Source organism: Rhinopithecus roxellana, chromosome 21, assembly GCF_007565055.1.
Source record: "Rhinopithecus roxellana isolate Shanxi Qingling chromosome 21, ASM756505v1, whole genome shotgun sequence".
Classification (NCBI taxonomy): Eukaryota; Metazoa; Chordata; class Mammalia; order Primates; family Cercopithecidae; genus Rhinopithecus; species Rhinopithecus roxellana.
In genome coordinates, this window is record NC_044569.1 from 16,946,015 (window position 1) to 16,972,674 (window position 26,660).

At 39.5% G+C, this 26,660-nt stretch overlaps 2 protein-coding genes across 4 annotated transcripts in view; one reads left to right on the forward strand and one right to left on the reverse strand.

The window, feature by feature from the left end:
• The first annotated feature begins 283 nt into the window (after positions 1-283).
• Positions 284-7,296, forward strand: C21H18orf21 (chromosome 21 C18orf21 homolog). Of its 2 annotated transcripts, none has more exons than XM_010362700.2 (6): positions 284-435; positions 769-877; positions 957-979; positions 3,086-3,285; positions 5,421-5,611; positions 6,861-7,296. In XM_010362700.2, exons 2-6 carry the CDS (start codon positions 801-803, stop codon positions 7,024-7,026), a joined length of 657 nt encoding a protein of 218 aa, XP_010361002.1. In that variant the 5' UTR covers positions 284-435; positions 769-800; the 3' UTR covers positions 7,027-7,296. The 2 variants fall into 2 exon arrangements, with proteins under 2 accessions (XP_010361002.1, XP_030781998.1); XM_030926138.1 differs by having other exon boundaries at positions 313-552.
• A 13,051-nt stretch (positions 7,297-20,347) lies between these two features.
• The window catches only part of RPRD1A (regulation of nuclear pre-mRNA domain containing 1A), a 74,421-nt gene continuing 68,108 nt past the window's right edge, over positions 20,348-26,660 (reverse strand). Inside the window, exons 7-8 of one of the 2 annotated variants that reach the window (XM_010362699.2) lie at positions 23,634-23,832; positions 20,348-21,120 (exon numbers count right to left, since the gene is read on the reverse strand). In XM_010362699.2, the coding sequence (XP_010361001.1) occupies positions 23,683-23,832 (150 nt within the window). In that variant the 3' untranslated portion in view covers positions 20,348-21,120; positions 23,634-23,682. Of the gene's footprint in view, positions 23,833-26,660 lie in introns of both variants that reach the window. The other variant, XM_010362698.2, reaches the window with a different exon arrangement.

Genomic DNA, 26,660 nt, shown 5'->3' on the forward strand with positions numbered 1-26,660 from the left:
CTAGAATAGGTAAATCCATACAGACAGAAAGCAGACTGGTGGTTGCCAAGACCTGGGAGGGAGGGGAAAATGGGCCATAAGTACTTCATGGAGTTGGCTGTCCTTCGGCGTGATCGAAATATTTTGGAAATAGCAGAATGGTGCTTGCACAACATTGTAAATTTACTAAACGCCACTGAATTGTTCACCGTAAAATGGTCCATAATACATTATGTGAATTTCACTTTAATTACAAAAAGAGAAACGCTAGCGTTTACGCAGGCACAGGGCAGGCTGGGGACGCTCCTCCCGGCGGCCTCGTTGCTGGCAGCGCTTCCGCCCGCCGGCGCCCCAGTCAGTACGGCGCCCGGCGAATCTGGAGGGCGAAGCTGCGGTGGAGCAATCACAACAGGACTGTCAGAGAGGAGGCGAGCTGGCAGGAAGATGCAAAGGCGGGTGAGAGCCTCATCTCTGGACTCCACCGCTGCAGCCCGGTCAAGCCGCTCTCCCCAGGCTCAAGTCGGACTCCTAACTCCGCTGGGTGCCTGAGACGACCCGGCAGGCCGAGGGGTGGTACTGAGGGGGCGGGGACGCGGCGGGAGGGTGGGGCAGCCTCCCGGCTGGGCACGCCTCCACGCCAGACTTAACGCGAAGGAAACCGGAACCTCTCTGCCCGGGCGATGGCGGTGGGGGACGGGGGGAGGGCCAGTTTCCGGAAGCAGCTTGACTCTGGACGCCAACGTCGGCGACGCTGGGAAGCAGACTTCCGGCGCCCTATTTTTTCACCAGGTACCTGCGGCGAGCTAGCGGCGGCGGCGGCGATGAGACAGAAGCACTACCTTGAGGCTGCAGCGCGGGAACTGCACGACAGCTGCCCAGGCCAAGCCCGCTATCTCCTGTAAGAGGACTGGAGAGGAAGCGGGAGGCGAGCGGGGAGGTGTTCCTTTGCTCCTCACGAGTCTTTTTCTCTTTTACAGCTGGGCCTACACTTCGTCGCACGGTAGGAAGAACGCCTGTCTCTTAGTGCGTTGGGCTCCTGCCCCGCTTTCCTCCATTCTGCACAACGCTCAACTAAGGACGATGGACTCTCTCTACTCCTTAAAAACTACAACAAAACAAACCCGCATGTTTCTGCGTTTCATGAAAAGTCCAGATTCCTTAATGTGCCTTGTCTTGCTTTGTTAGCGGCATTTGACACACTGATCAGTCTTGAAATAGTTTCCTGCCTTGGCTTCTAGGTCATTACGTAGTTCACCTCCTCTTTATTTATTACTTCTCGATTTGCTTTGCTGGTTCCTCCTAATCTCCCCAAGCTTTAAGTATTGTCGTGTCCCAGTACTCAGCCCTTGGACCTCCTTTCTAGGTACACTCACTTCTTTGGTGACAGTTTTTCATCCAATCTCATGGCTTTTAAATACCATATACTGAGGACTTACAAATGTATATACTCAGTGCAGACCTCTCCTCTGAATTCTAGACTCATATATCCAAATGTCTTGACAAATTCTTTTCAGTGTCTGGTAATTCAAACTTAGCTAATATGTCCAAAACCTGAGCTTTACCCCCCAACAAGATCCTCCAGTTTTTCCTCATTTCAGTAAATAATTACATCCTTCCCTTACAGTTACTGAGCCCCAAAACCTTGGAGCCATTCTTGACTCCCAAACTCTCTCTCTTCCCCCAAGCCAGTATGCGAGCAAATCCTGTTGGCTTTAAAATGTATCCAGAATCAGCCAGGAGCGGTGGCTCACACCTGTAATCCCAGCACTCTGGGAGGCCGAGGCGGGTGGATTTGAGGCCAGGAGTTCGAGACCAACATGGCAAAACCCCGTCTCTACTAAAAATACAAAAAAATTACCCGGCGTGGTGGTGCACGCCTGTAATCCCAGCTACTCGGGAGGGTGAGGCATGAGAATCTCTTGAACCTGGGAGATGGAGGTTGCAGTGAGCGGAGGTGGCGCCAGTGCACTCCATTCCTCTCCACATCCATTGCTACTACCCTGCTCCAGGCCATCACCAGCTCTCTCCTGGATTATTGCTAACAGCTCCAATGCGTTTCTAGTGTTTTCTCAAGCCAGCAGCATGAATGATTCTGATAAAAACCAAAGCTAGATCATGTCACTTCTCTGCCACAAACTCAAATGGCTTCCCATCTCCCAGTAAAAGTGAAAGTCCTTTAAAAGGATTGTAAGGCCTTGCATCATAGGCCCGCATACCTCTCTGACCTACTCTCTCTTTCCTTCACACAACTCCAGTCACAGTAGGCATCCTTGCTTTTCTGTTTCAGGGCGTTTGCAGCTACTCTTCACTCTGCCTGGGATTCTTGCCTCACATATCTGCTATCATGCTAATCCTCCGTTTCCATCTGGTCTCTATGATATCACTCAGTGAAGCTTTCCCTAGCCACCTATTTAAAATTACAGTAACTCCATCAACACTTCTATTCCCCTTTCCTATCTGCTTTTTTATTCCCACCACTTAACATTTGATGTTGCTATATTTATTGTATGCCTCAGTGAATTGTCCTTTGTTCACTGCTGTGTCTCCAGCACTCAGAACAGTGCCTGGCATTCTTAATTGTCACTTAGTAAATATGAATGAATTTCACATTTGGCGGAGCTAAATTTAAGTGTGGTCTTTAGCTTCATAAGTGCTGTTATATCCCTGGCACTTAGCACAGTGCTCAATGGTAGATACTATTCATTGTGCTAATTATTTAAAAAAAGAAACAAAATCCGCAGTGCAATTTGTTATTTTGTGGTAAATGCACTGGTAAAATTGGTGAAACATAACAGCCTTTTAAAACTTAGTAGCAAGTAATGAGAAGTGGCTGGATTTTGGATATATTTTAAAGCCTACAGGATTTGCTAGCATAGGTTGGAGATTAGCCTGTCTGTTGCTGAAAGGAGTGAATGGATGGAATTATAGTATTTTGCAAAGTAAATTACTGCCAATTTATCTTTTTGTAAATGTTCATATTTTGAGTTTACTTAAAAATGTATATCTGCTTATATTAAATATCAATATACTTTTTATAGTGTTGGCAGTTTGAGGTAACAAAACATTCTAATTTGCTGAATTGTGAGTTTCATTTGTATAATTTTAGATGATAAGAGCACTTTTGAAGAAACGTGTCCATACTGTTTCCAGTTGTTGGTTCTGGATAACTCTCGAGTGCGTCTCAAACCCAAAGCCAAGTTGACACCCAAAATACAGAAACTTCTTAATCGAGAAGCGAGAAACTATACACTCAGTTTTAAAGAAGCGAAAATTGTGAAAAAGTTCAAAGACTCCAAAAGTGTGTTGGTAAGATTTCAGTTCCAGTATGTATGAGTAAACTAGAATTTTCTTTTCTTTCACTTAAAATCAGTTAAGAATCAACCTCGATATAACTCAGATTTGTAGTAGTATATTTGGATTATCAAAATATATACATAAACATTTCTCTAATGATTAGTGTTTCATTATAAGGACAGCTTATTTTTATTTTTCATGATTACCTAAACCAAACATGGTGAGCTCTCAATTGTTTTGAGATCCCATTGTTGAACATTATTTTTCACAAATGTGCAGATTTCTTGAACTGACCATTATGACTCCACCTAAATTGCAGTTACCACTACATTATTTTTTCAGTTAATGGTCCTTTGCTTCAAATAGTAGTATGTTATGTATGTAGGTATCATGCCACTTCTTCGGCTGTCCTCCCACTCCATGTCAGAGTGTGTATTTACAGGTATGCCCAACAAAGGTGAATGCGCCTTTTGTTCTTTAAACATTTTATTGAGGGTCTATTATATGCCAAGCAACATTTAATATTGGGGATATAAGATGAAATAACCAAAATCAGATTATGTATGGTTTACCATACGGAGGCCAGTAGCAAATACACTTTATATCCTGCATATTCTATGTTAACATTTATCAACTGTTCAAGTACATGCTTTATTGTCCAGCACTGTGCCGGGCACTGGACATTATGACAGCTTATGTCTGGCCTAAGACTATAATTAGTAATTACTTGGATTGAAAATTGCCATATTTAAGAGTTTACTAGTGTTGGTCACGTAGGTACATTTTGCTTTGTCATAAAATTGAATGGTTAAAGGGAAAGAAAGAAGAGATAGAATATTTAAGTGAGTATAGAATTCAGTTGCTTAGTTCTTGGAGAATTGTATTTTTCAAAAATCATTACTGCCACATATTTGGAAAATGTTCTTAAATGGGAAGACAGTAAATGCTGCCTCACTGTCTTGCAGTGTTTTGCCCTCACGAAGCTTACATTCTAATGTACTTTAATCAGAAGTCAGCTAGAAAGGTGCTAGAGGTGTTTTTCTGATTTATTTTAATCTGTATACAGCCTCCTTCCAAAAAGTGTAAAGCAACATAGACCTTTGATAGATGCAGATCTTCCATTGGCATTTTCATCTGCTCATCAACATCAAAACACTTCTCACTTAAATTAGTTTGTATTAATTTGCTGAGGCACGGGCTGAGTCCTGTGCATAGTCAGTTAGATATGTAGAAGAAAGGAAATTAGCTAGAAAATGGACCATTTCTTGAGAAATGAATCTTGAAAAGAAAGTCAACTTCTAGATCTAATGATAGGAGTGAAGAGGTGTGAGAATATAACAACTAGTTTGGTTGTATAAGTTACTTTAGACTTATATTTACAAAATTGCTAAGGATTTGAAGGGGCTAAATTTCCAGTGATACTCTGCCATGTTTTTTTGGGGAAGAGGCTTGAAGTTCATCCGTAAAAAAATATTAAATGCTTACTGCTGTTACAAAGAACATTCCTCCAGATGTTAAAGAGTATCGTCTCCCATCTCTTCCCTAATTTCCCCCAAACATGGTTTTATATTTAAAAAGTAGAGAGTTCATTATCTTTGAAAATCTATTTTAAATTAAATAAAAATGTTTAGCCATTCGTTTTTATTGAACATTTTCTCACTTTAAATTTGTCGGCTGGCACAGTGACTCAAACCTGTAATCCTAGCACTTTGGGAGGCCGAGGTGGGTGGATTGCCTGAGGTCAGGAGTTCAAGACCAGGCTGGCCAACATGGCAAAACCCTGTCTCTACTAAAAATACAAAATTAGCCGGGCGCAGTGGAAGGCGCCTGTAGTCCCAGCTGCATGGGAGGCTGAGGCAGGAGGATTGCTTGAACCCGGGATGCAGAGGTTGCAGTGAGCCAAGATGACGCCATTGCACTCCAGCCTGGGGACAGAGCAAGAATCCATCCCAAAAAAACAAAAACAAAAATTTGTCTTATTTGATCCTTGCTACTAGATTGCAAGTTCCCTAAGGACAGCCTCTATTTTACTTACCCCTATGGTATCTGGTGTAGTCCCTGACATTTAAGAATTCAATTAACATGTGGTTTATGGGGTTAAATTATAAGATAAATGACGGGACTGATATTTCTTCTTTGTATGGTAGTTGATCACTTGTAAAACATGCAACAGAACAGTGAAACATCATGGTAAAAGTAGAAGCTTTCTATCAGCATTGAAGAGCAATCCTGCCACTCCTACAAGTAAACTCAGCCTGAAGACACCAGAGAGAAGGACTGCAAACCCAAATCCTGACATGTCTGGTTCCAAAGGCAGGAGTCCAGCATCGATTTTCAGGTATCTTTATCCATGAAGTTTTTGAATTGCCAGTGTTAACTCAAGTGTTTTCTTCTAATTTCCTGTGTTTAATATATACTCCCTAAATATGCCATGCATTTCAGAACTTGGCCATTTTTCCTCCATATGCTTTTCTAATGTCACATACTCCCATATCTTCAATGCTTATTTCAATGCATTTGACTTCTACGTATGTTACTCTACTTCCAACATCTCCTGTGCCTATTTCCAACTACCTGCTAAATATATCCACTTCAGTCCCCTATATGTTCAAAACTTAGTTCATCATTTCCCCACAGCTAACCACTCGAACCTGTCCATCCTCCTTAGTTCCTTATTCTGTGAATGAACACACCTTTCTGGACATTTTGACCTAAAATGACAGATACATTCAAAAATCCCTATTCCCTTCATCCTTGTCACTGATTTATATATATTCTACTTCCATGTTTTCATCTTTTTATTCCTTTTTCTCTAGTACTGCTATATTTTGGTTCAGGTCCTTATGCAGCATTTGTCAGGACTACTGCAGTGATTTTCCTAATGGGTCTCCCTGCTTCTAGGATCAAACTCTTTTAGTGTGATCATCTTTCTGGAGCATAGCTCTGATTGAAAGCATCACTGTGTAGCATATGGATCAATGCTTTCCAGCCCTATCTGGCACCAATCTGTCTGCCTGTCTTTCTTTGCCTTAAATCATCCTATGTGCCAACAAAACTGAACCATTCACGGCCGGGCATGGTGGCTCACACTTGTAATCCCAGCACTTTGGGAGGCCAAGGCAGGTGGATTGCCTGAGCTTAGGAGTTCGAGACCAGCCTGTGCAACACAGTGAAATCCCGTGTCTCATGTCTCCTAAAATACAAAAATTAGCCAGGCATGGCAGCGTGCAACTGTAGTCCCAGCTACTTGGGAAGCTCAGACAGGAGAATTGCTTGAACCTGGGAGACAGAGGTTGCAGTGAGCTGAGATGGCGCCACTGCACTCCAGCCTGGGCGACACAGCGAGACTCGTTCTCCAAAAAAAAAAAAAAAAAAAAATACTGAACCATTCATAGTATACTTTCTTGCCCTAAACATTTGTTTTTGCCCTTTTCTCTGTCAGAAATTCCTGAGGAAATCTAACTGAACAGGCATTTGTCAAATGATAATACACCAAGGATAGCCATTGCCTGTATATGGCCATAAAAAAAGAGTAGAAAATGATTGTCATTTGTTGGTATAACTAAGTGTGGGTTTTTTTTTTTCAGAACACCTACGTCTGGACAGTCAGTATCTACTTGCTCCTCAAAGAATACAAGCAAAACAAAGAAACAGTTCTCTCAACTGAAAATGTTACTTAGTCAGAATGAGTCCCAAAAGAATCCAAAGGTGGACTTCAGAAATTTCTTATCTTCTCTGAAGGGTGGACTTTGAAAATAAGAAGTGCCTGATGTCAATTCTGAAACTAAAGTAAAACAACTTTTTAAACTTTTAGTTTTTGAATACGTGGAAACTAGATCTGAATGCAAACTTTTCTTGGTATCCTTCATTGTTTATGGGGAAAGTACCTCATTAGTATGAATACCCGAAACCTGCCTACCTCATAGGATGGCTGTGAGGATCAAAAAATATATGAAAGTTCCTTGTAGATATATATCTATAGATATGTATGTGTATGTATATAAAGATACATATGTACATTGAGTAGTGGCATTACTACTTTTTCTTCCTTTAGTCAGCAGTTTTTATGTTATTTTCTTTCAAAAAGGAATTGAAATCTTTATGAGAGGGTCTATTCACTCAGAAGGGTTTCTTCCATGTGTCTATAGCATTACTGATAATTCAGGAAAAGGATCAAGTGGGTCCTATTTTCTCACAATTATCTGCATAACTGTTTTAGTAAAACCTGAACCTTATTCCTATTTTGATTGCAAAAGTAAATATCTGGAACATCCCTGATTATAGATCACTCAATAGGAGACTAAAATTTTCTTTCTGTTTAGAAAAGGGAACATACTGTTGGTGATACTATAAATTAGTACAGCAACTTTGGAAAACAGTATGGAGGTTCCTAAAAAACTAAAGGTAAAATTACCATATGATCCCACATCTGCATATATATCCAAAGGAACTGAAATCAGTATGTCAAAGAGATGTCTGCCCTACAGTATTTCACTGTAGCATTATTCATAATAACCAAGATATGGAAACAACAGAAATGCTTGTCAAAGGATGGATTTTTGTAAATGTGTATATATACAACGGAATACTATTCAGCCTTTAAAAAGCAAGAAATTCTGTCAGTTGTGATAACATGGATGAACCTAGCGGACATTATGCTAAGTGAAATAAGCCAGACACAGAGAGACAAATACTATATTATTTACATGGGATCTAAAAAAGTAGAGCTCATAGAAGTAGAGGATATAATGGTGATTACTGGAGGCTGTGGTTGGGGGTGGGGGGAGTAGAAAGGGAAAGGGAAATTTCAATTAAGAGGAATAAGTTCCAGTGATCTATCGTACAGCATGATGACTATAGTTAATGTATATTTCAAAATAGCTGAAAGAGGGTTTTTGGCTTTTTTTCTTTAGAGATAGAGTCTTGCTCTGTCATCTGGGCTAGAGTGCTATAGCATGATTATAGATCACTGTAGCCTTGAACTCCTGGGCTCAAGTGATCCTGTTGTCTCAGCCTCCAGAATAGCTGGGACTACAGGCACACACCACTGCACCTGGCTAATACTTCATTTTAATATTTTTCATTTCCCACTACAAGAAGGCATAATTTTTTATTTTTTGTAGAGGCAGGATCTTACTATGTTGCTCAGGCTCATCTTGAATTCCTGGCTTCCAGCAATCCTCCCAACTCACTCTCCCAAAGTGCTACGATTACAGGTGTGAGCCACAGTGCCCAGCCAAAAGAGGATTTTTTAATGTTCTCGCCACAAAGAAATGATAAACGTTTGAGGTGATGGATCTATTAATTAGCCTGATTGGATTACACCAGTGTATCCATGTAATGAAACACATTGTGTCACATAAATATATACAATTATTTGTCTTTTTTTTTTTTTGAGATGTAGTCTCACTTTGTCGCCTGGACCGGAGTGCAGTGGTGTGATCTCGGCTCACTGCAGCCTCCGTCTCCTGGGTTCAAGCGATTCTCCTGCCTCAGCCTCCCGAGTAGCTGGGATTACAGGCACCCGCCACTACGCCCAACTAATCTTTTGTATTTTTAGTAGAGACGGGGTTTCACCATGTTGGCCAGGCTGGTCGTGAACTCCTGACCTAGTGATTCGCCCGCCTCAGCCTCCCAAAGTGCTGGGATTACAGGTATGAGCCACCATGCCTGGCCTGCAATTATTATTTGTCAATTAAAAATACTCAAAGGCCAAGGTTAACCACTTGGTCTTATAGTTGCATGAAATGAAATTGTGCTAACTGGTGCCAGCACCAAAAGACCAGGTATTCACTTTGTGTCCACAGCATCTGGCACAACACAATGGTTATGGTAGCTGCTTTACCTTTCTGGCTAACTTCTCTCTAGAACATCTGTTTCTCTTGAACTCTTCTTGCTCCTGATCACCCGGTCATAGCGAGCTCTTTGCAGTTCTCAATACATACGATGTACTTGTCAGCTTCGGGCCTCTGCATGTGCTTTTTCCTTTAGGACTACTTTGGAGACTGCCCTCCACCTCAACCCCACTGCATTATGAGGGGCCACTTTTTTTTCACAGTTCTGGTGACCCTGTAGTTTCTTGTTTCTGATCATTACCAACTACCTGTGAGCTCTTTGCAGACCTGAGTGGTCTCATGTGTACCCCCAGTACTTAATTTGTTGTTTAGCACACAGCACAAGCTCTGCAGATTCCTAGACTACTACATTTAATGAGTTCTACTTGTTCCACACTAAGAACTAAGGTCCTTTCTGAGCACATGATTGGAAAGTAGATAAAAAGTAGTAAAGACAGGGACTCTTAAGTGGGAAGTTGTTCACATTACTTCATTTGCAAGTGAGGGACACCATGGATTCTTGACTTTTCTATTTGGCAGAAAGGTCTTTGGGCATTTCTAAAGAATATTTGAAAACTCAAGTGTGGATATAAAACTATAAAACCTTTAGAAAGAGGATACAGGAGTAAATCTTCATAACCCTGGATTATGCAGTGGTTTCTTAGATATGACATCAAAAGCACAAGCAACAAGAAAAACAGATAAACTAGACTTCATAAAAATTAAAGACTTATGTGCTTTGTTCAAAGGACACCATCAAGAAAGTGAAAAGTCAGCCCCCGAATGGGAGAAAATATTTGCAAATCATATACAAATGACCTCCAACTTACGATGGTTCACCTTGAGATTTTTTTTTTTTTTTTTTTTTTTGAGACAGAGTCTTGCTCTGTCGCCAGGCTGGAGTGCAGTGGCGCAATCTCAGCTCACTGCAACCTCACTTGAATCACTGGTTTCAAGTGATTCTCCTGCCTCTGCCTCCTGAATAGCTGGGACTAAAGGCACACGCCACCACGCCCAGCTAATTTTTGTATTTTTAGTAGAAACAGTGTTTCACCATGTTGGCCAGGATGGTCTCCATCTCTTGACCTCGTGATCTGCCCAACTCAGCCTCCCAAAGTCCTGGGATTACAGGCGTGAGCCACTGTGCCCAGCCTCAACTTGAGATTTTTTAACTTTACGATGGGTTTACCAGGACATAACCCACCATAAATTGAGAAGCATTTGTATCTGATAAGGGACCTATATCCAGAATTATAAAGAACTCTCAAAATTCAATAATAAACAGACAAAAGATGGTCAGAATCTGAACACAGTTCTCCAACATGGCTAATGAATACATAAAAAGATAACTTCATACCTAGGCTGACTCACAGACACAGTACAAGTGGTGAAGATGTAAAGAAACTGGAACCATCACACATTGCTCCTAGGATTGTAAGATGGTGGAGTCACTTTAGAAGTTTGGCAGTTCCTCAAAAATTTAAACAGAGTTACCATATGACCCAACAATTCCACTCAGGCATATACCCAAGAGAACTGAAAACAGATGTCCACACAAAAACCTATATATGAATGTTGATGACAGTAGTGTTTATAATATGCATAAAATGGAAAATTCAAAATAGCTAAGTGTTTTTTGAATGTCCAGTAACTATTGAATAAACAAAATGTGGTTTTTCCATACAGTGGAATAGTAATGTTCAGTCATAAAAAATTACTGATATATGCTAGAACATGAATGACCCTTGAAAACACTGTATTAATTGCAAGAAGCTAGACACCAAAGACCACATATTGCATGATTCTATTTATATGGAATGTTCAGAATAGGAAAATACACAGAAATAGACAAGTGGGGCCGGGCACGGTGGCTCAAGCCTGTGATTCCAGCACTTTGGGAGGCTGAGACAGGCGGATCACGAGGTCAGGAGATCGAGACCATCCTGGCTAACACGGTGAAACCCCATCTCTACTAAAAATACAAAAAAAAAAAAAAACTAGCCGGGCGAGGTGGCGGGCGCCTGTAGTCCCAGCTACTCGGGAGGCTGAGGCAGGAGAATGGCGTAAACCCGGGAGGCGGAGCTTGCAGTGAGCTGAGATGGCCACTGTACTCCAGCCTGGGCGGCAGAGCGAGACTCCGTCTCAAAAAAAAAAAAAAAAGAAATAGACAAGTGGTTGCCAGAGAGATAGGGAAAATGGGGAGCAACTCCTAATGAGTATGGGGTTTCTTTTTAGGGTGATGAAAATATTCTGGAATTAGATGGTAACCATGGTTGCACAACTCTGACTATACTAAAAACACAATTCTACACATTGAAGAGGTAAATTTTATGTGAATTATCTATTCTTAAAAAAATAAAACATTACCTAAAATTTAATGTAGACATTAAGTTTTAAATCCTGTAAAGAGAAGCAGCAGAGATACAACATAGGCTCAGATTTTGAGCAGCTCTAATTTCACAGCTTTCCTGGGCCTCCACCATATTGCCATAGGGCCTGTCACATGCTTATGCATCCTACTGGCTACAGCAGTGCATCCTCAAGACAGCTCAAAATAGCCGTGGGCTACTTTTCTAGTCATGGGCTGTGGAGCCTGGAACATGTGACCAGAGTACCACTGACCCTGTGGACCAGCAAGCGTAAGTTAAAGGTAGCCATCATGAGGATGAAAAGGAGACCCTCACCAGCCAGAAAGGGATGTATGGGGTAAGCAGAACCCTATTAGAGAGAAAAGCCAACAGGAATCATTGGGAAAATGGCAAGAGGGGACAAAAACTGGTGTGCCTTGTTGGTGATACAAAGAACTCTGGGATGACAGAGTTGATGACAATCTGGAAGCCAAAATCATCTTTGACATACCCTAGTTCTAAAGCGGACACTATTCTCCCCCTCAGCACAGCCCTTTGTGTAAAAACACAATGGTGACTTCTAATTTGTCACAACGTGTCACAACATTGTGACAAATTAGAAGTCACAATTGTGACACAATGTTGTGACACAATGGTGACTTCTAATTTTAGATGTTCTAAAATCTGAGTAGGGGTTTTAGATGCCACATCTAAAATTAGTGGCACATGCCTGTAGTTCCAGCTACTCAGGAGGTTGAAGTGAAAGAGTTGCTTGAGCCCAGGAAATCGAGGCTGCAGTGAACAGTGATTGCACCACTGCACCTCCAGCCTGGGTGACAGAGTGAAACTCCATCTGAAAAAGAAAAAAAAAGAGGCTCAAGAAACAACAACCAGGCGAGGCGTGGTGTCTCATACCTGTAATCCCAGTACTTTGGAAGGCTGAAGGGGGTGGATCACCTGAGGTCAGGAGTTTGAGACCAGCCTGGCCAACACGGTGAAACCCCATCTCTACTAAAATTACAAAAATTAGTTGGACATGGTGGTGTGTGCCTGTAATCCCAGCTACTCTGAAGGTTGAGGCATAAGAATCGCTTGAACCCAGGAGGCAGAGGTTGCAGTTAAGCCGAGACTGGGCCACTGCACTTCAGCCTTGGCGACAGAGTGAGGCTCTGTCTCAGGAAAAATCAATCAATCATTTTCTCTGAAATAATTCCAAATCTTTTATTTTTCTCAAGGATGGAAATTACAGCAAAACTTTTAGAACTGACATATTCTTTTATAAATTGGGCATCCCAAAATGATGGTTTACAAACCTTGGGTATAGTCCTCAGTTGTCAATATTAACAGACAAAAGAAAATGCAATAGTATAGGTGTTTACACAGTTTTCAATATATTCAGTTCAACTGTAAGCCCTTTTTAGCCCGGTCTTAATATGAAAGCTTTTAAATTTATCTATTCAGAGCTATCAGCTTTTTAGAGAATATTTTCTTACCAACTTTAATATGAAATCACACCCCAGTATACCAAATTATGTTTAAATTTACAATATTTAAAGCATGTTTTAAAATCCTTAACTTTTAAAGATATAATAAAATAACATCAATAGATCGTATGTATTTCAAATTAGTTATTGCATTATTTCATTCTGGACTTAGGAAAAGATCACACAAAGCTTATGGGACAATTGGGTAGTGGTATTAAGTATCCATGTTTTGGATTTTTGTTTTGATATCTTGGAATTACATTTATAGCATATAGATCTAAATAATTCTCCCTGTCAGTCTTAGTGTATCATAGTACTAGCTACTGTTCTTCATATACCCTCAGGGAAACACCAGGGGATGATACTTGATACTTGGTATTGAAATAGAATCGTATGTGATTCGTATAAAAAGACTAGCCTAGGTGTACTCCAGCCTAGGTGACAGAGCAAGACCTTGACTCAAAAAAAAAAAAAAAATTTTTTTTTTCTCTCTAAAGCCTTACCCTTTCCAACAGACCTACCCTAAGCTTAACCATGTAAACTTAACATGCATTCAGATTCATTTGATGCTTTCAGATTTACACTGGGCAAAGACCATTAACAGCACGAACCTTTTTTTTTTTTTTTTTTTTTTTTTTTTTGATGTGGAGTCTCACTCTGTCATCCAGGCTGGTGTGCAGTGGCGCGATCTCGGCTCACTATACCCTCTGCCTCCCATGTTCAAGCAATTCTCCTGCCTCAGCCTCCCGAGTAGCTGGGACTACAGGCATGTGCCACCACGCCTGGCTATTTTTTTTTTCTTTTGGTATGGGGTTTCACCATGTTAGCCAAGATAGTCTTGATCTCCTGACCTTGTGATCCACCTGCCTCAGTCTCCCAAAGTGCTGGGATTACTGGCATGAGCCACTGCACCTGGCCACAGCACTAACTTTTGGTAGTGCTTTATAGTTTACAAAAAGTATGTTTATATATAGTGTCTCATCCTGTTTAATTTTCATTTAATTCAGTATGTTGAGACAGGTTTCCAAAAAAGAACTTTTAAAAGTCTTTTTCATTGTTTATTTGACCCATGGTCAGTTGATCAACCTTCAGAAATGAGTACATAGTCATTCCTAGAGCTATAAAGCACTATCCATCTATTTCCCACAGATATCAACCATTCTTTCCTCAGTGTGGTGATATCAACCATTCTTTCCTCAGTGTTGTGTAACTTTTTCACACCACTTGTGTAGAACTTATGACATTATTTAAGCATCTGTCTCCTACATTAAATTTTGAGTTCTATGAGGGCAAGCTGTATCTCACTCATCTTTAAATCCTTTATGCTTCTATAATGTCTGCCACATAGTAAAGGCTCAACATATCCATTCAACAACCTTAGAAACTATTCTTGTTATATTGAATGGATAAGAGGTGTTTATTTAGATACTCTGACTTATTAACTGGACTTCTGACAATTCAGGTCCATAAAATGCAGAAAAGCTGAGAAGAATTTTTCAATGGGTACCCTTAGGAAACCACAAAAGCCGAGACCATGTTCCTCGTACTGTTCACTATAGTTAGTTGGCACCACTTTTGAAGCTGAAAGCAACCCATCAAACTTTTCACCTAGACAGATGGCAAAGAAATGTATTTTAACTCCTGTTCCAACTCCAGTCAACTTGGTAATGGCTACCTGGAGTGCTGATTGTAGTCAGGCTTCATAGAATTAGTGATGTGGGCCATAAGCAAGAGACAGAGGAATGTTAAGATGAGAAGGGCATATATGGCAGACACCTGTCACCCTTCTCTGAAGGGATGACGGCATGGGTTCAGACACAATGCAAATCTGTAGCGTTCTTTGATACACTATTGTCCAAAGTAAAGAGAACTGAAGATGCTACAATTTTGAGTTTATAACTAAATTTTGTTGGCTTTTATTGATAAGTTCAGATGGTATGTATGTCTAAAGACTAAGATTATTTTTTAAATCAGAACACATCTGCAAACAATTATTGAAGTCATGTTTCAATTTTATCCTTTGGAAAACAAAAGTACACTGTGTGGAGGATTTTTAGAAGATATAAAATACTATTTTAATTTCATTAAGTAGCATATAAAGAAGTCTGTGCATCTTTAACGTATTTAAAAAACAAATGAGATTTCTAGTACAGAATGAAGGAATTCTAAAGTGCTTACAGAAGCTATCTAAATCCACGCAATGTACTAAGTAACTTAGGTCCATAAAATGCTGCAAAGCTGAGGAAGAATTCTGCAGTGGGTATTCTTAGGAAACTACAAACTCAAAGAGCATGATCCTCTTACTGTTCACTATGAATGTTCTAAGTAATATATATTATAACAAAGATGGAAGCCAAATCAGAGTCCAAAACAAAATGAAACTGAAGAATATTTTAACCAAATGATGTATAATGATGGCAATAACTTTCCGTAATAAAAGTATTTAGAATTTGTAAAATGATAGATAACAAACACTTGAAAATATGTTCATTGTATCTAACCTCATTACAGTATTCAAAGGTTATTAACTGCCAAAAATATATGTAATGAATATTTTATTTCCTATATGACTACAATTAAGATAACAGCTGAAAATAAAATTGCTTAACTTTTATAACTATAAGAACTTATAAACTAATTTAAATATTAAAAATATACAGTTTTTTAAAAAATTCATATTCTGAAAACACTTTCCCTATATTTTAAAAAATTAAGCTTTCTGTTTCTAAGTGGTATTCTTCAAAAGAGATGCCCTTAAAAAAAAAAAAAAGATTTTTCTAACCCAAAACTTTATGCCATACTGCAAAAACTGGTTAAAATTATATTTTAACCAATCAATAAGTTCATCACTAGCAGTTAGCTTCCTATTGGTTCCTGGAGGGAAAATTATGCTCAAGTGGAAAAAGATGGTGCTTTATGCTACCAGTATAAAATTTTACCACAACTATAACTGTTCTGTTCCATCAATGGATATAAAAGCAAGAAAGCAAAGAGACAGAAACTAGAGAGAAGTTGCAATCTTTCTTCATCATGCTAGCCAACACATAAAGATACTAGAAACTCAAACAGGGAGAATGCTAAGCACCGATGACATCTGCCTGTACTTGGGCATCCACAGCTATTAGCTCTATAGGGATACAAGGAATTGGACATGAAGCTCACCAGAGTTCCTGCAGCACTCAAACACCAGCTCAGAATGCAGAATGCAAACAGACTTTAACCTCCCGCAGTTTACCACATTCCTGCTGCAGCCTAGCAACTCAAATCACAAAACCACAACCCAGGCACCACTTCCCACCTTATGGCAGTATAATGAAATTATACAAAAATACCTCTAAAAGAATCAAATAGCATTGTGAGCACTCTGCTAATCTTGTACTTTTCCTATAAAAATACAAGGTTTTATAACAACTATCAAGAGCTAGAAAAGACAATAAATATTAACACAGTATTTTGAAAAAGCCATGTTTTAATGTATGATTTAAACTTCTTAAAATTTCTCACTTATCTTGTTTTTCCATTAAGTAACATGAGATTTCCTTCACTGAACAAAGAAATATGACTTTAAAAAGATTATAAAACTGGCTTGGTGTGGTGTCTCACACCTATAATCCTAGCACTTTGGGTGGCCAAGGCAGGAGGATCACTTGAGGCCAGAGTTCAGGACCAGCCTGGTCAAAATAGCAAGACCCCAACTCTATTAAAAAAAAAAAGATGATAAAACTAACCAAACAATACCTGTACAACTGAATTTTTAAAGACATATCTGAATAAACTTAATGACTCTGGACCACAATATAATTTACATTAATTCAAAATTTCAGTTTTATACTTTTTCCATGAAGCACAGAACTCAGATATATGTATAATTCTATGGTTCATTGCAAATTCTACTTTAGTCCATGATCCATTTATCGAAGAGCCATTAAAATACAGTTTCCATTTTTTTATGTCATCCAAAAAACCTGTGGTGATATAATCATACCAAGGGCTACTGAGTCTTTTATGGTAAGGCAGATGATGGTCAGACCCCAAAATGCATTTCTGTTTCTCTTTCACTCTCCCATTCTCAGAAGAATCATAAGAACTGTGCTAGACAGAGAAATGAAATAAGAAAATTAGAGGAATTTGCCCAGGTGGAGAACGGGGTTCTTAAGTTTAAAATAAGGAAGATGAGGAGGGAGAGCATCAGGAAGAATAGCTAATACATGCAGGGTGACGGGTTGATAGGTGCACCAAACCACCATGGCACGTGTTTACCCACGTAACAATAACAAACTTGCACATCCCGCACGTGTAAACTTAAAAATAAGGCAGATGAAAAGCATTTTTTTGGCTTGTCAGGAAGGCCTGCTATTACAATTGCTTTTGTTGGAAAAAAAAGTCCTTTTAAAACCTCTAAAGGTTTGCCATATGTGAGAAGAAGTCTATTTGAGGTAACATGTCGGATGCCCAGAACAGTGGTTCCCAAAACAGACCTGGAACTTAAGTGGTCATCATAATTACCTAGAGGGCTAGTTAAAAAGATATATTGCTGATCCCCAGCCTCAGATTTTCTGATTCCGTAAGTCTGGGGACCCAAGAATTTGCACGTCTAACAAGTTCCCAGCTGAAGCTAATACTACTGGCCTAACAAACCTGCTGGCTTGGAAGAAATATGTTGTCTAGAATATCCCTAGTAATAGTTCACTCTGACTCTGCTTTGTTGATGTGAATACAAATAATTGCTTTGAAAAAAACAATTGGAAATGAAAGTAGGGATTCAAACAGGTATTTGTACACTGATATTCACTGTAGCTTTATTCATAAACAGCCATAAGATGGAAGCAAACCCAAGTGTCCATCAATGGATGAGTGAACAAAACATGGTGTACACATACACACAATGGAATATTAGCATTAAAAAGGAAGGAAATTCTGACATTTGGTACAAAATGGAAGAACCACGAAGACATCAAGTGTAATAAGTCAGTCCTAAAAAGAACAAATATTTTATAACTCCATTTATGTGAGGTACTTCTAGAAGTCAAATTCATAGAAGGAGAGCAGTTGTTGCCAGGGGTTGGTTGGGGAGGAGGGTGGTGTGAGGAGTTATTGTTTACAGGGTCCAGAGTTTCAGCTGGGGAAGATGAAAAAGTTCGAGACATGGATGGTGGTGATGGTTGCACAACAATGTCAATGTACTTAATTCCAGAGTACCTTTAAAACTGGTTAAAATTTACCATATGTATATATGGCTATATACTTTTTTTTTTTTTTTTTTTGAGACCGAGTTTCACTCTTGTTGCTCAGGCTGGAGTGCAATGGCGCGATCTTGGCTCACCACAACTTCTGCCTCCCGGGTTCAAGCAATTCTCCTGCCTCAGCCTCCCAAGTAGTTGGAATTACAGGTATGTGGACCACGTCTGGCTAATTCTGTAGTTTTAGTAGAGACGGGGTTTCTCCATGTTGGTCAGGCTGGTCCCAAACTCCCAGTCTCAGGTAATCTACCCACCCTCAGCCTCCGAAAGTGCTGGGATTACAGGCGTGAGCCACCACACCCAGCCCTGCTATGTACATTTTAACTAAAAAAAAAAAAAAAAAAAGGTATCCTCCCACAAGCCCCTATCCTTCAACAGTGCGTTTAGCTGATGTCTTGCTTTTCAGTTTGAATACTTGGATAACGTTAATTTCACTATCACATGAAATGTTATGCAAAATGTAGACTTGGTGATGGTAGAACTGCAACACATCAGTGTAAGAGGCAGCATTAGGCCGGGCGCGGTGGCTCAAGCCTGTAATCCCAGCACTTTGGGAGGCCGAGACGGGCGGATCACGAGGTCAGGAGATCGAGACCATCCTGGCTAACACGGTGAAACCCCGTCTCTACTAAAAACTACAAAAAACTAGCGACGTGGTGGCGCCTGTAGTCCCAGCTACCCAGGAGGCTGAGACAGGAGAATGGCGTGAACCCGGGAGGCGGAGCTTGCAGTGAGCTGAGATCCGGCCACAGCACTCCAGCCTGGGTGACAGAGGGAGACTCCGTCTCAAAAAAAAAAAAAAAAAGAGGCAGCATCATGTAGTGGTGGTTAAGGAGCACCAACCAGCTTGGAGTCAAACTTGGAGCCAGGTTTGAATCTCATCTTCACCATCGACTCGTGCAGAGTCACACACAACTTAAATTATTTTCGTTGCCCAGATATAAAAGTGGAATAATCAGAGTATTTACCACAAAGGATAAGTGAGGTGCTTAGAAGAGTTCCTGGTGCACAGTTAAGTACCATATATGTGAGCTACCATTATTATCTGTTACAGACCATACATTGCTTTGTAGGGCATGTTTCTCAAAGTGCAGTCTATGATTTACCTGCATTAGAATCACCTGGGTAGCTTGTTTAAAATGCAGATTTCTGCATCTATCCCAAATCTTCTGAAACAGAATCTGTGGGTATGGGTTCCACTGTATAAAACCTACTACTGCAGAGGCAAAAAAGTGGATGGGAATGGGAAGTATCTGAATTCAGATAAAGTGACCAGATGCCACCCAGGAATAGAGAACCAGGGGTACTAGCCAGAGGACTGCATCTCCCCAACTTTTTAGATGGTAAGAATCACAGAAAATTTTCTCACTAGGTATGTATCCTTTTTGTAAATGCTCCAACTGAGTTTATCAAAAATTATGGCAAACACTGCCCTGGAGATTCTCACAGATTTCTAGTATTTTCAATTTTGCTTTAAATTCAAGGAGTGGTGAAAGGGCAAAGGCTCCAGAAGGTTCAAAGTACCAATTGAATCTGTTCACTCAAAAGCACTTAATAAAGCACTACTAAGGAGTGGACCAGAAAAGAATATGTGGTCTTGTTCTTTTCCCATAAGGAACTTGCTATATAATGAATTGTAAAAACCATACTTTATTATCTTGTTACCTGGAATTTGTTTAGAGCAGTGGTTGTCAGAATGTGGTCCGTAACCCCAGTGGCATCAGCATCAAGTTGTTTGAACTGAAAACCATCAGGCATTACCCCAGACCTACTGAATCAGAAGCTCTGGGAGTGGGGCCCAACTCTCTGTAGTTTATAAATCCTGGAAGATTTAAACACTGGAAGAATTGTCTTGGGCCGCACATGAAATACACTAATGATAGCTAAATGAGCTTAAAAAAAAATCTCTTAATGTTTTAGTTTACAAATTTGTTGCACCACACTCAAAGATGTCCTGGGTCACGTGCAGCCCACAGGTTAGACAAACTGGCTCTAGGTAATTCTGATGCTCGCTCAAGTTTGGGAACTACTGACCAAGTAATCTCCTCCTTCAGCAGTCTCTCTACCATAACATCAGAATTACTTCCAGTGTTTTGCTTCCCTCCCAGTCCATTAATCTTTCCCCTCCCCACCCTATATCCAATGAATGAGATTCACAAAACAACCTACACATTTCAAAAAGAACATAAAACTTTATTAAGAATATCTTATACTGTCATCAGATACAGCCAAAGAAAAACGGGTAAACAAACAGGGAAAGTTCATCTTCCCATGTGCTATTGCCACCTCAAAACAGACTCCTGTGTGGATGGCTGGAACAACAGTTGGCAACAAATGCTCTGTATAAATAATTCATTAAGTAACACAATGTTTCCTTTCTATACAGAGAAGAATTGGGCTTACATTTTAAGCTTTGATATAGTGCAACAACTATGAAACAAGACTACATCTTTAGGAGCTATGTCTTAATAGAATACAAAGCAGTTTAGTAGCTTTATGTTATTTCAGATAATGTAACTTTTTTTAATGAAAAGTTCAAAAAGGAATTCTAACTTTCCCAATTAGTCATATTTGTACTCTTGAGTTTTTTCTCTCTAAAGATTTCTCAGAATCAGTTCAGTAACTATACTTTAAAAAGATGAGCTGCTCATCTACAGTGATAATTGACAACTTAGTTTTGTGATTTTGCAAATCAAGATGTCTGGGTCATCCCCACTTTTGCTGATTCTGAAAGATTTCTTATAGAAAAACCCTGATTCAGAGTGCATGTGAGAGGAGATACCAAAATAGCTGCATCTGGACAGGGAGGTTGCCTATTGAGCACAGCTGATTCTCTGATTCCTGGTTCCCCTCTATGGTCCTTTTACTTACTGTAGTGATGGAAGGAGAGAAGAAGCACCCGGGAATCTGTTCAGATTGCCACTCCAGACAGCTCTCTGCACTGTATGTGGAGAAAAGAGTGATGGTATCCATTCAAACCATAGTAGCCCTACGGCACCATGCTTTTCTCTTGAGGGGCCAGACCAAACTGCACTCAAAGATGCATGATTTGCCTCAGGTACACAGTGGAGAAAATGCTCATGATTTACAATTTGGTATTATAATACCCCCAACTAATCCCATTTCTTGAGAAAATGAAGTCTTCCTTTTAGGAAGAACGTTTGCTGCTAAGGCTTACCATGTTAATTATCACACGGCTGAAAAGATGACTTCTAAATCAGACTGTATTGTCTGTGTTCAGTTAATAAGTTAACCAACAACTGAAGTTTGTGGCGGATTGGTCGAGGGGTGGGATTCAGGGTTTTGAGTACTATCACTTATCACAAATCTCATCAAGCTTTTTAAAAAAATAATGCATTTTTATCATAAATATTTAGAGCAGATACTGGCATTAAAATCAGTATCTAAGTCAGAAGTCTGTCTGAAATGGTGAAAATATTTCAACAAACTTCTAAAAGATTTCAAATCTTCCCAGGAGTACAGTTTATAAATTAGTTTTAAATGGAAAAAATATATATATTTTGAATGGATAAATCACCACATTAGCAGATCATAAATAAGGTCAAGAGATTGAAAATAAGTTAACATACAAGTTTTTGTTTTCACATTAATAAAAACTTAGTATACTTTCATAACATGTACAACCAGGTTTCATAATTGTGCAGTTGTCACCTTCCCACTCGGCTGAATCTTTTTCTTCAATTTCCTACACCTAGGGACAGAGGTATACAGCACAGGCAGACATCCCAGGGTGTGAGTGTGGCTGCTGCATGCTGTGTTCTACTCAGAGCGGTGTTACAAATGTTGGTCAGGATCTATGATTAGTAACCTGTGAACCACGTTACAAGTAAAGGACATTCATGGTTAAGTGGATTCAGTTCCCAGGTGAGCTATCAGCAGTAGTGTTAGGGAATCTACTATTCTTTCTGTGAGAAAATGCACCCCAAGTCCCAAACGTTGACTAAAAAACTTTGGAATAAGCCATGTATTATTAGTAGTGCATGGAGGGGCACTACTTATATGTGTCTCTGTTTTGGAAAGAGGTCAAATTGTTAGAAGAACTATTTGCAGAACTACTAGGCTATTAAAAATAAATGTCTGCCTTCTTCATATGTAATTCATTTTAACTATAATTTCTAATACTGAGAAAGAAACAATGAAGCCATTCAGACTAGAGAGACATAATTGGCTTGTGGGATTTTCAAGATGTTTTATTGACTACCTAATTTGAATCTACTTACAAGGAGAAGAAAAATGTCTACTATGTAAAGCAATGAATGAAAATAAACGTTTATCCTAAGTCATTATTAAGTACAAATCCACAGCTTAACAACGTGTTTTTAAAAGCAGGAGAGCATGCAACTGCTCTAACACACAGGGTTAGAAATAAAAGGTAAAAGTACATTTGTTTTGGTAACTGTAAATATACAAATATAAAATTTACCATATCTACCCTGTAGTGTGGCACTGCTTAACTGCCAAATATACAGTCATTCAAAAACCTTAAGGAAACATTTAAAATGTCTCAGGCTACTTTACTGAACATTAACGAATATTGTGTTCTTGAGCTATTAGAGCTAAAAATACTATTTTTTAAAGTTATATGAGTAAGGGAATAATAAAAGTATCATTATTTCATGTGTCTTTTAATCCCATAGATGGCTTTTTGTTAAAGGGATCAATTATGTTAAAAGGAAACTGATTTGACAAACTGAAACCAGTTCCAGAACCAAAGTTGTCCTCTTGGTAGAATGTCAAAATTTATGTTATTTCCAAAGTATTTTCATTATTAATCTACTCAAATAATTACAAACAGTTTAATCAAGGGAGTCACTATTTAACATTTTAAAAATCTACACTGGCAGTTGGAATGGAACTTTTACAATGCTATTAAGGAACAGTTTTCTAGACTTTCATCTGCCCCTCAAAGTGACTTCTATGTTGAATGTTAAATTACCGACCTCTAAGGAATCAAAGGCATGTAGAGACACAGAATAGATATTTTGTTTGGGGAGAAGGGTAAAGATTATGTTGGAACATTTAGTCCCTTCTACAATCAAGTCCTAACTATATACCATAATAAAGTCTCAATCAACTCCTAATTAGTTCTTCCCCTTTAGGAATTACATAGTATACAGTGATTAGATGCTGAAGAAAATAAAGAAAAACAATTGAAAATACCTGAAGAAATAGAAACAAGGGATTTCTCACAAGGCCCCGGATCAAAAAAAAAAAAAAAATTTACAAAAAGATCTTTTGAAAATAATCACTATTTGTGAGCTTATTAATACACACAATTCATCACTTTGTTCAAATTAAGTCATGTTAATTTACCAATAAAATAGTAAACAAACCAACATTTTAAACAATTTTATAAATTACTCGTTGTTCCTTTTGTTAGTGTTTCTTTCTCAACAATATACAAAAATAACACTACAGGACTATCCACCTAACCTGTCTCCATCTCTTGCAAAGTCCTGGGACCTGGGAAGAGGCTGGTCCATCAATCTTCACTGTAGATGTCTCCCGCAAAGGGCAGGTGCATGTGGCTGCCAGTGACGTTGGGCAATCGAGATAAGTCTGGCAGGTTCTGGATCCGGGACCTGAGTTCTTTGCGCACCAGGGAAACTCTGGCTAGCTTGCGCTTGTACTCCTGTAACATCAAACCACTTTCATTAGTATTCAAGGATTGAAAGAACTTCCTAGCTAATAATGACCTACATCGTCAGGTACTGTATATACTCAGTTAATGCCATATTTAAAAATGTTATTCCAGTGTGAGTTTTTGCATCAAAAGATGAGCTTTGGAAATACATAACTAGTAAACTATTATTATTAAGAAAAACCACAATCTTTAGCTGTTGCTTCACACCAGTAGAAAGAAGACTAACATTAATATGCTTAACCTCGACATGTAAGATGTTCAGTTATTCTTGAGTTTGGGCAAGAAAAAGTACATATTTATTTTCACAAACCTTAACTAAAATTTGGCAAGAACATCTATGAAAACTCAGTAAGAATGGCAAGAGTCTATGGTGTTTGAAGCAGGACTGCTCCCTTCCTGTGCCCTCCCATCTAAGCAAGGAGGGTCCACTCCAGACTGCTGCAGCCAAGAATACAGGATCACTCTCCCTACAACTCCCAGCAGGAGGGCTTTATTCCCAGAAAGAGTGCCTTTCATCCCACCCCAGCTACCTGGTGCTGAAGCTAAGTCCTGAGATAGAGCAGGTAAGAGCCTGGGGAATCCCTCCTGCCCAGCCCCACTCTTGGAAAAGAAGTTCTTTCTTATGCATGGAGGACTGAAAATACTTGGGACCTGATAAGCCTCACCTCCAACTCATGAGGAGGTGGCTCCACAGAAGAAGAGGCAAGCCAAGACAGCCTCAGGCTGCTGCACCCCTCTCCTCCAAAAGCTCAGCACCCACAGCAGGGTATCACTCAGAGAAAAGTTTCCCACTATACCCATCTCAGTTCCACGGTCCTGACTCAGAGATTTGGTCTGAAGGAAGTAGCAGGCAGTAAAATAGATATGTCCATGGCAATTCACTACTACCACAGTGCATGGCACAAAGCAGGGAGATTCAGGCTCTTTCCAAATGTCACAGGTAAGTCCTGAGAGGACCATCCTAGCAAGTGTATAGATGAGGAAACACCTAAGGAAGAAACCCAGCTAGTTTACTGCTACTCTCCAGGAAAGAAAGGACTAGGGCCTGAACCAAACCAACAGTAGTAAGGATAGAGCAATGTCCTTTATAAACTACATTATATGTATATAATACCTTAATTTCAAAGACTAAAACAATGTTTAGAAAGAAAAATCAGCAGGAATTAGTTGTGGTTCTGCTGTAAGGAATAATGAGGGTTCAGGCTTCAAAAGCAGGTGGATATCGGGGCTGTCATCTGAGATAGCAAAGAGAGGGGCACAAACTCCTTTGGAGAAAGATACAGAGTTCATTTTTAAGCATGTTAAGTGTGAGTTGTCCATGGGATTTCTAGTAGACACTTGGAAATGTGATTACAATATTCTGAGCTACAAATAACAATTTAGGCTTTATAACTGACAAATTCTAGCTAAAACCAAGAGAAGAGTATGAGCCACTTAGGTTTATATAAATAATCTACAACATTTCTCAATAATTTTGCCCCTCCCTTCTCTACTCTTCTGCACATCTACCATGAGCCAAGATTTTGTCAAACTTTATTTTTTGTGGTTTTAGTAAAAACATACATACAATGAATGTATCTGATTTTCTATCTTTTCCATCATACCACACTACCTCCCATGATTCTAATGTGTCCACCCAAAAGATGGCATGACCCCCCTCCCTCTCCTGGTTAAGAATCACAGTACACACAGGAAGGAAGAGAAGTGAGCTAATAGCAAAATGCAGAAATGTCACCAATGTTGAAAAGGAAAGAGCAGTAAAAGAGTAGCAGATACCAGGATAGAGAAGTGAGCATGTATTTGGAAAGTTTCCCACTTTTTTCTTATGAAAATACTGGCTTGCTGAACAGATGCTTTGGATGTGGTAACTATAATCCAACCCTTCAAGAACAATACCACTCACATCCATTATCTGAATAACTCAGTAATTATCCTTAACTAAGACTATCTGTTTTTTGTTTTTTTGTTTTTTTTTTGAGACGGAGTTTTGCTTTTGTTGCCCAGGTTGGAGTGCAATGGTGCCATCTTAGCTCACCGCAACCTTCACCTCCTGGGTTCAAGTGATTCTCCTGCTTCGGCCTCCCGAGTAGCTGGGATTACAGGCATGTGTCACCACGCCCAGCTAAGTTTTTTGTATTTTTAGTAGAGATGGGGTTTCTCCATATTGGTCAGGCTAGTCTCGAATTCCCGACCTCAGGAGATCCACCTGCCTCGGTCTCCCAAAGTGCTGGGATTACAGGCGTGAGCCACTGCACCCGGCCTGCTCTCTAAGATCTTATAAAAGAATACAATAACAAATTCATTGTAATTTGATATTTGAAAAAGGTTCACCTACAGCATTTCATATTTGAAGTTTCCCACTTCTTAAGTGTAGGCTGTATGTGATGATTGACTTTCAAAGAGTACAGTATGAAAAGGAGGGAAAAAAGATCAACTTTACAGAGGAGAAAAATGACAAACAATACTTAAGCCATGTGATAAAGGCCCTATCAACACTATCACTCAGGTTGACAGTATTTCCTTTGACATGAGACAAAAATGGCATTCTCTTTCTACGGTCTTCCTCCCTGAAACATATGACTCCACTTTAGCTGTGAGAAAAACATCAGAAAATCCCAACTGAGGGACATGACCAGTAGTGCTGAAAACTATCAAGATCATCAAAGACACGGAAAGTCAGAGGAACTGTCACATCCAAGAGAAGCAAAACAACCAAATCTAATGTGATATTCTGGATGGGATCCTGGAACAGAAAAAAGGACATTAGGTAAAAATTAAGAAAATCTGAATAAAGTATGGCCTTTAGTCAATAATGT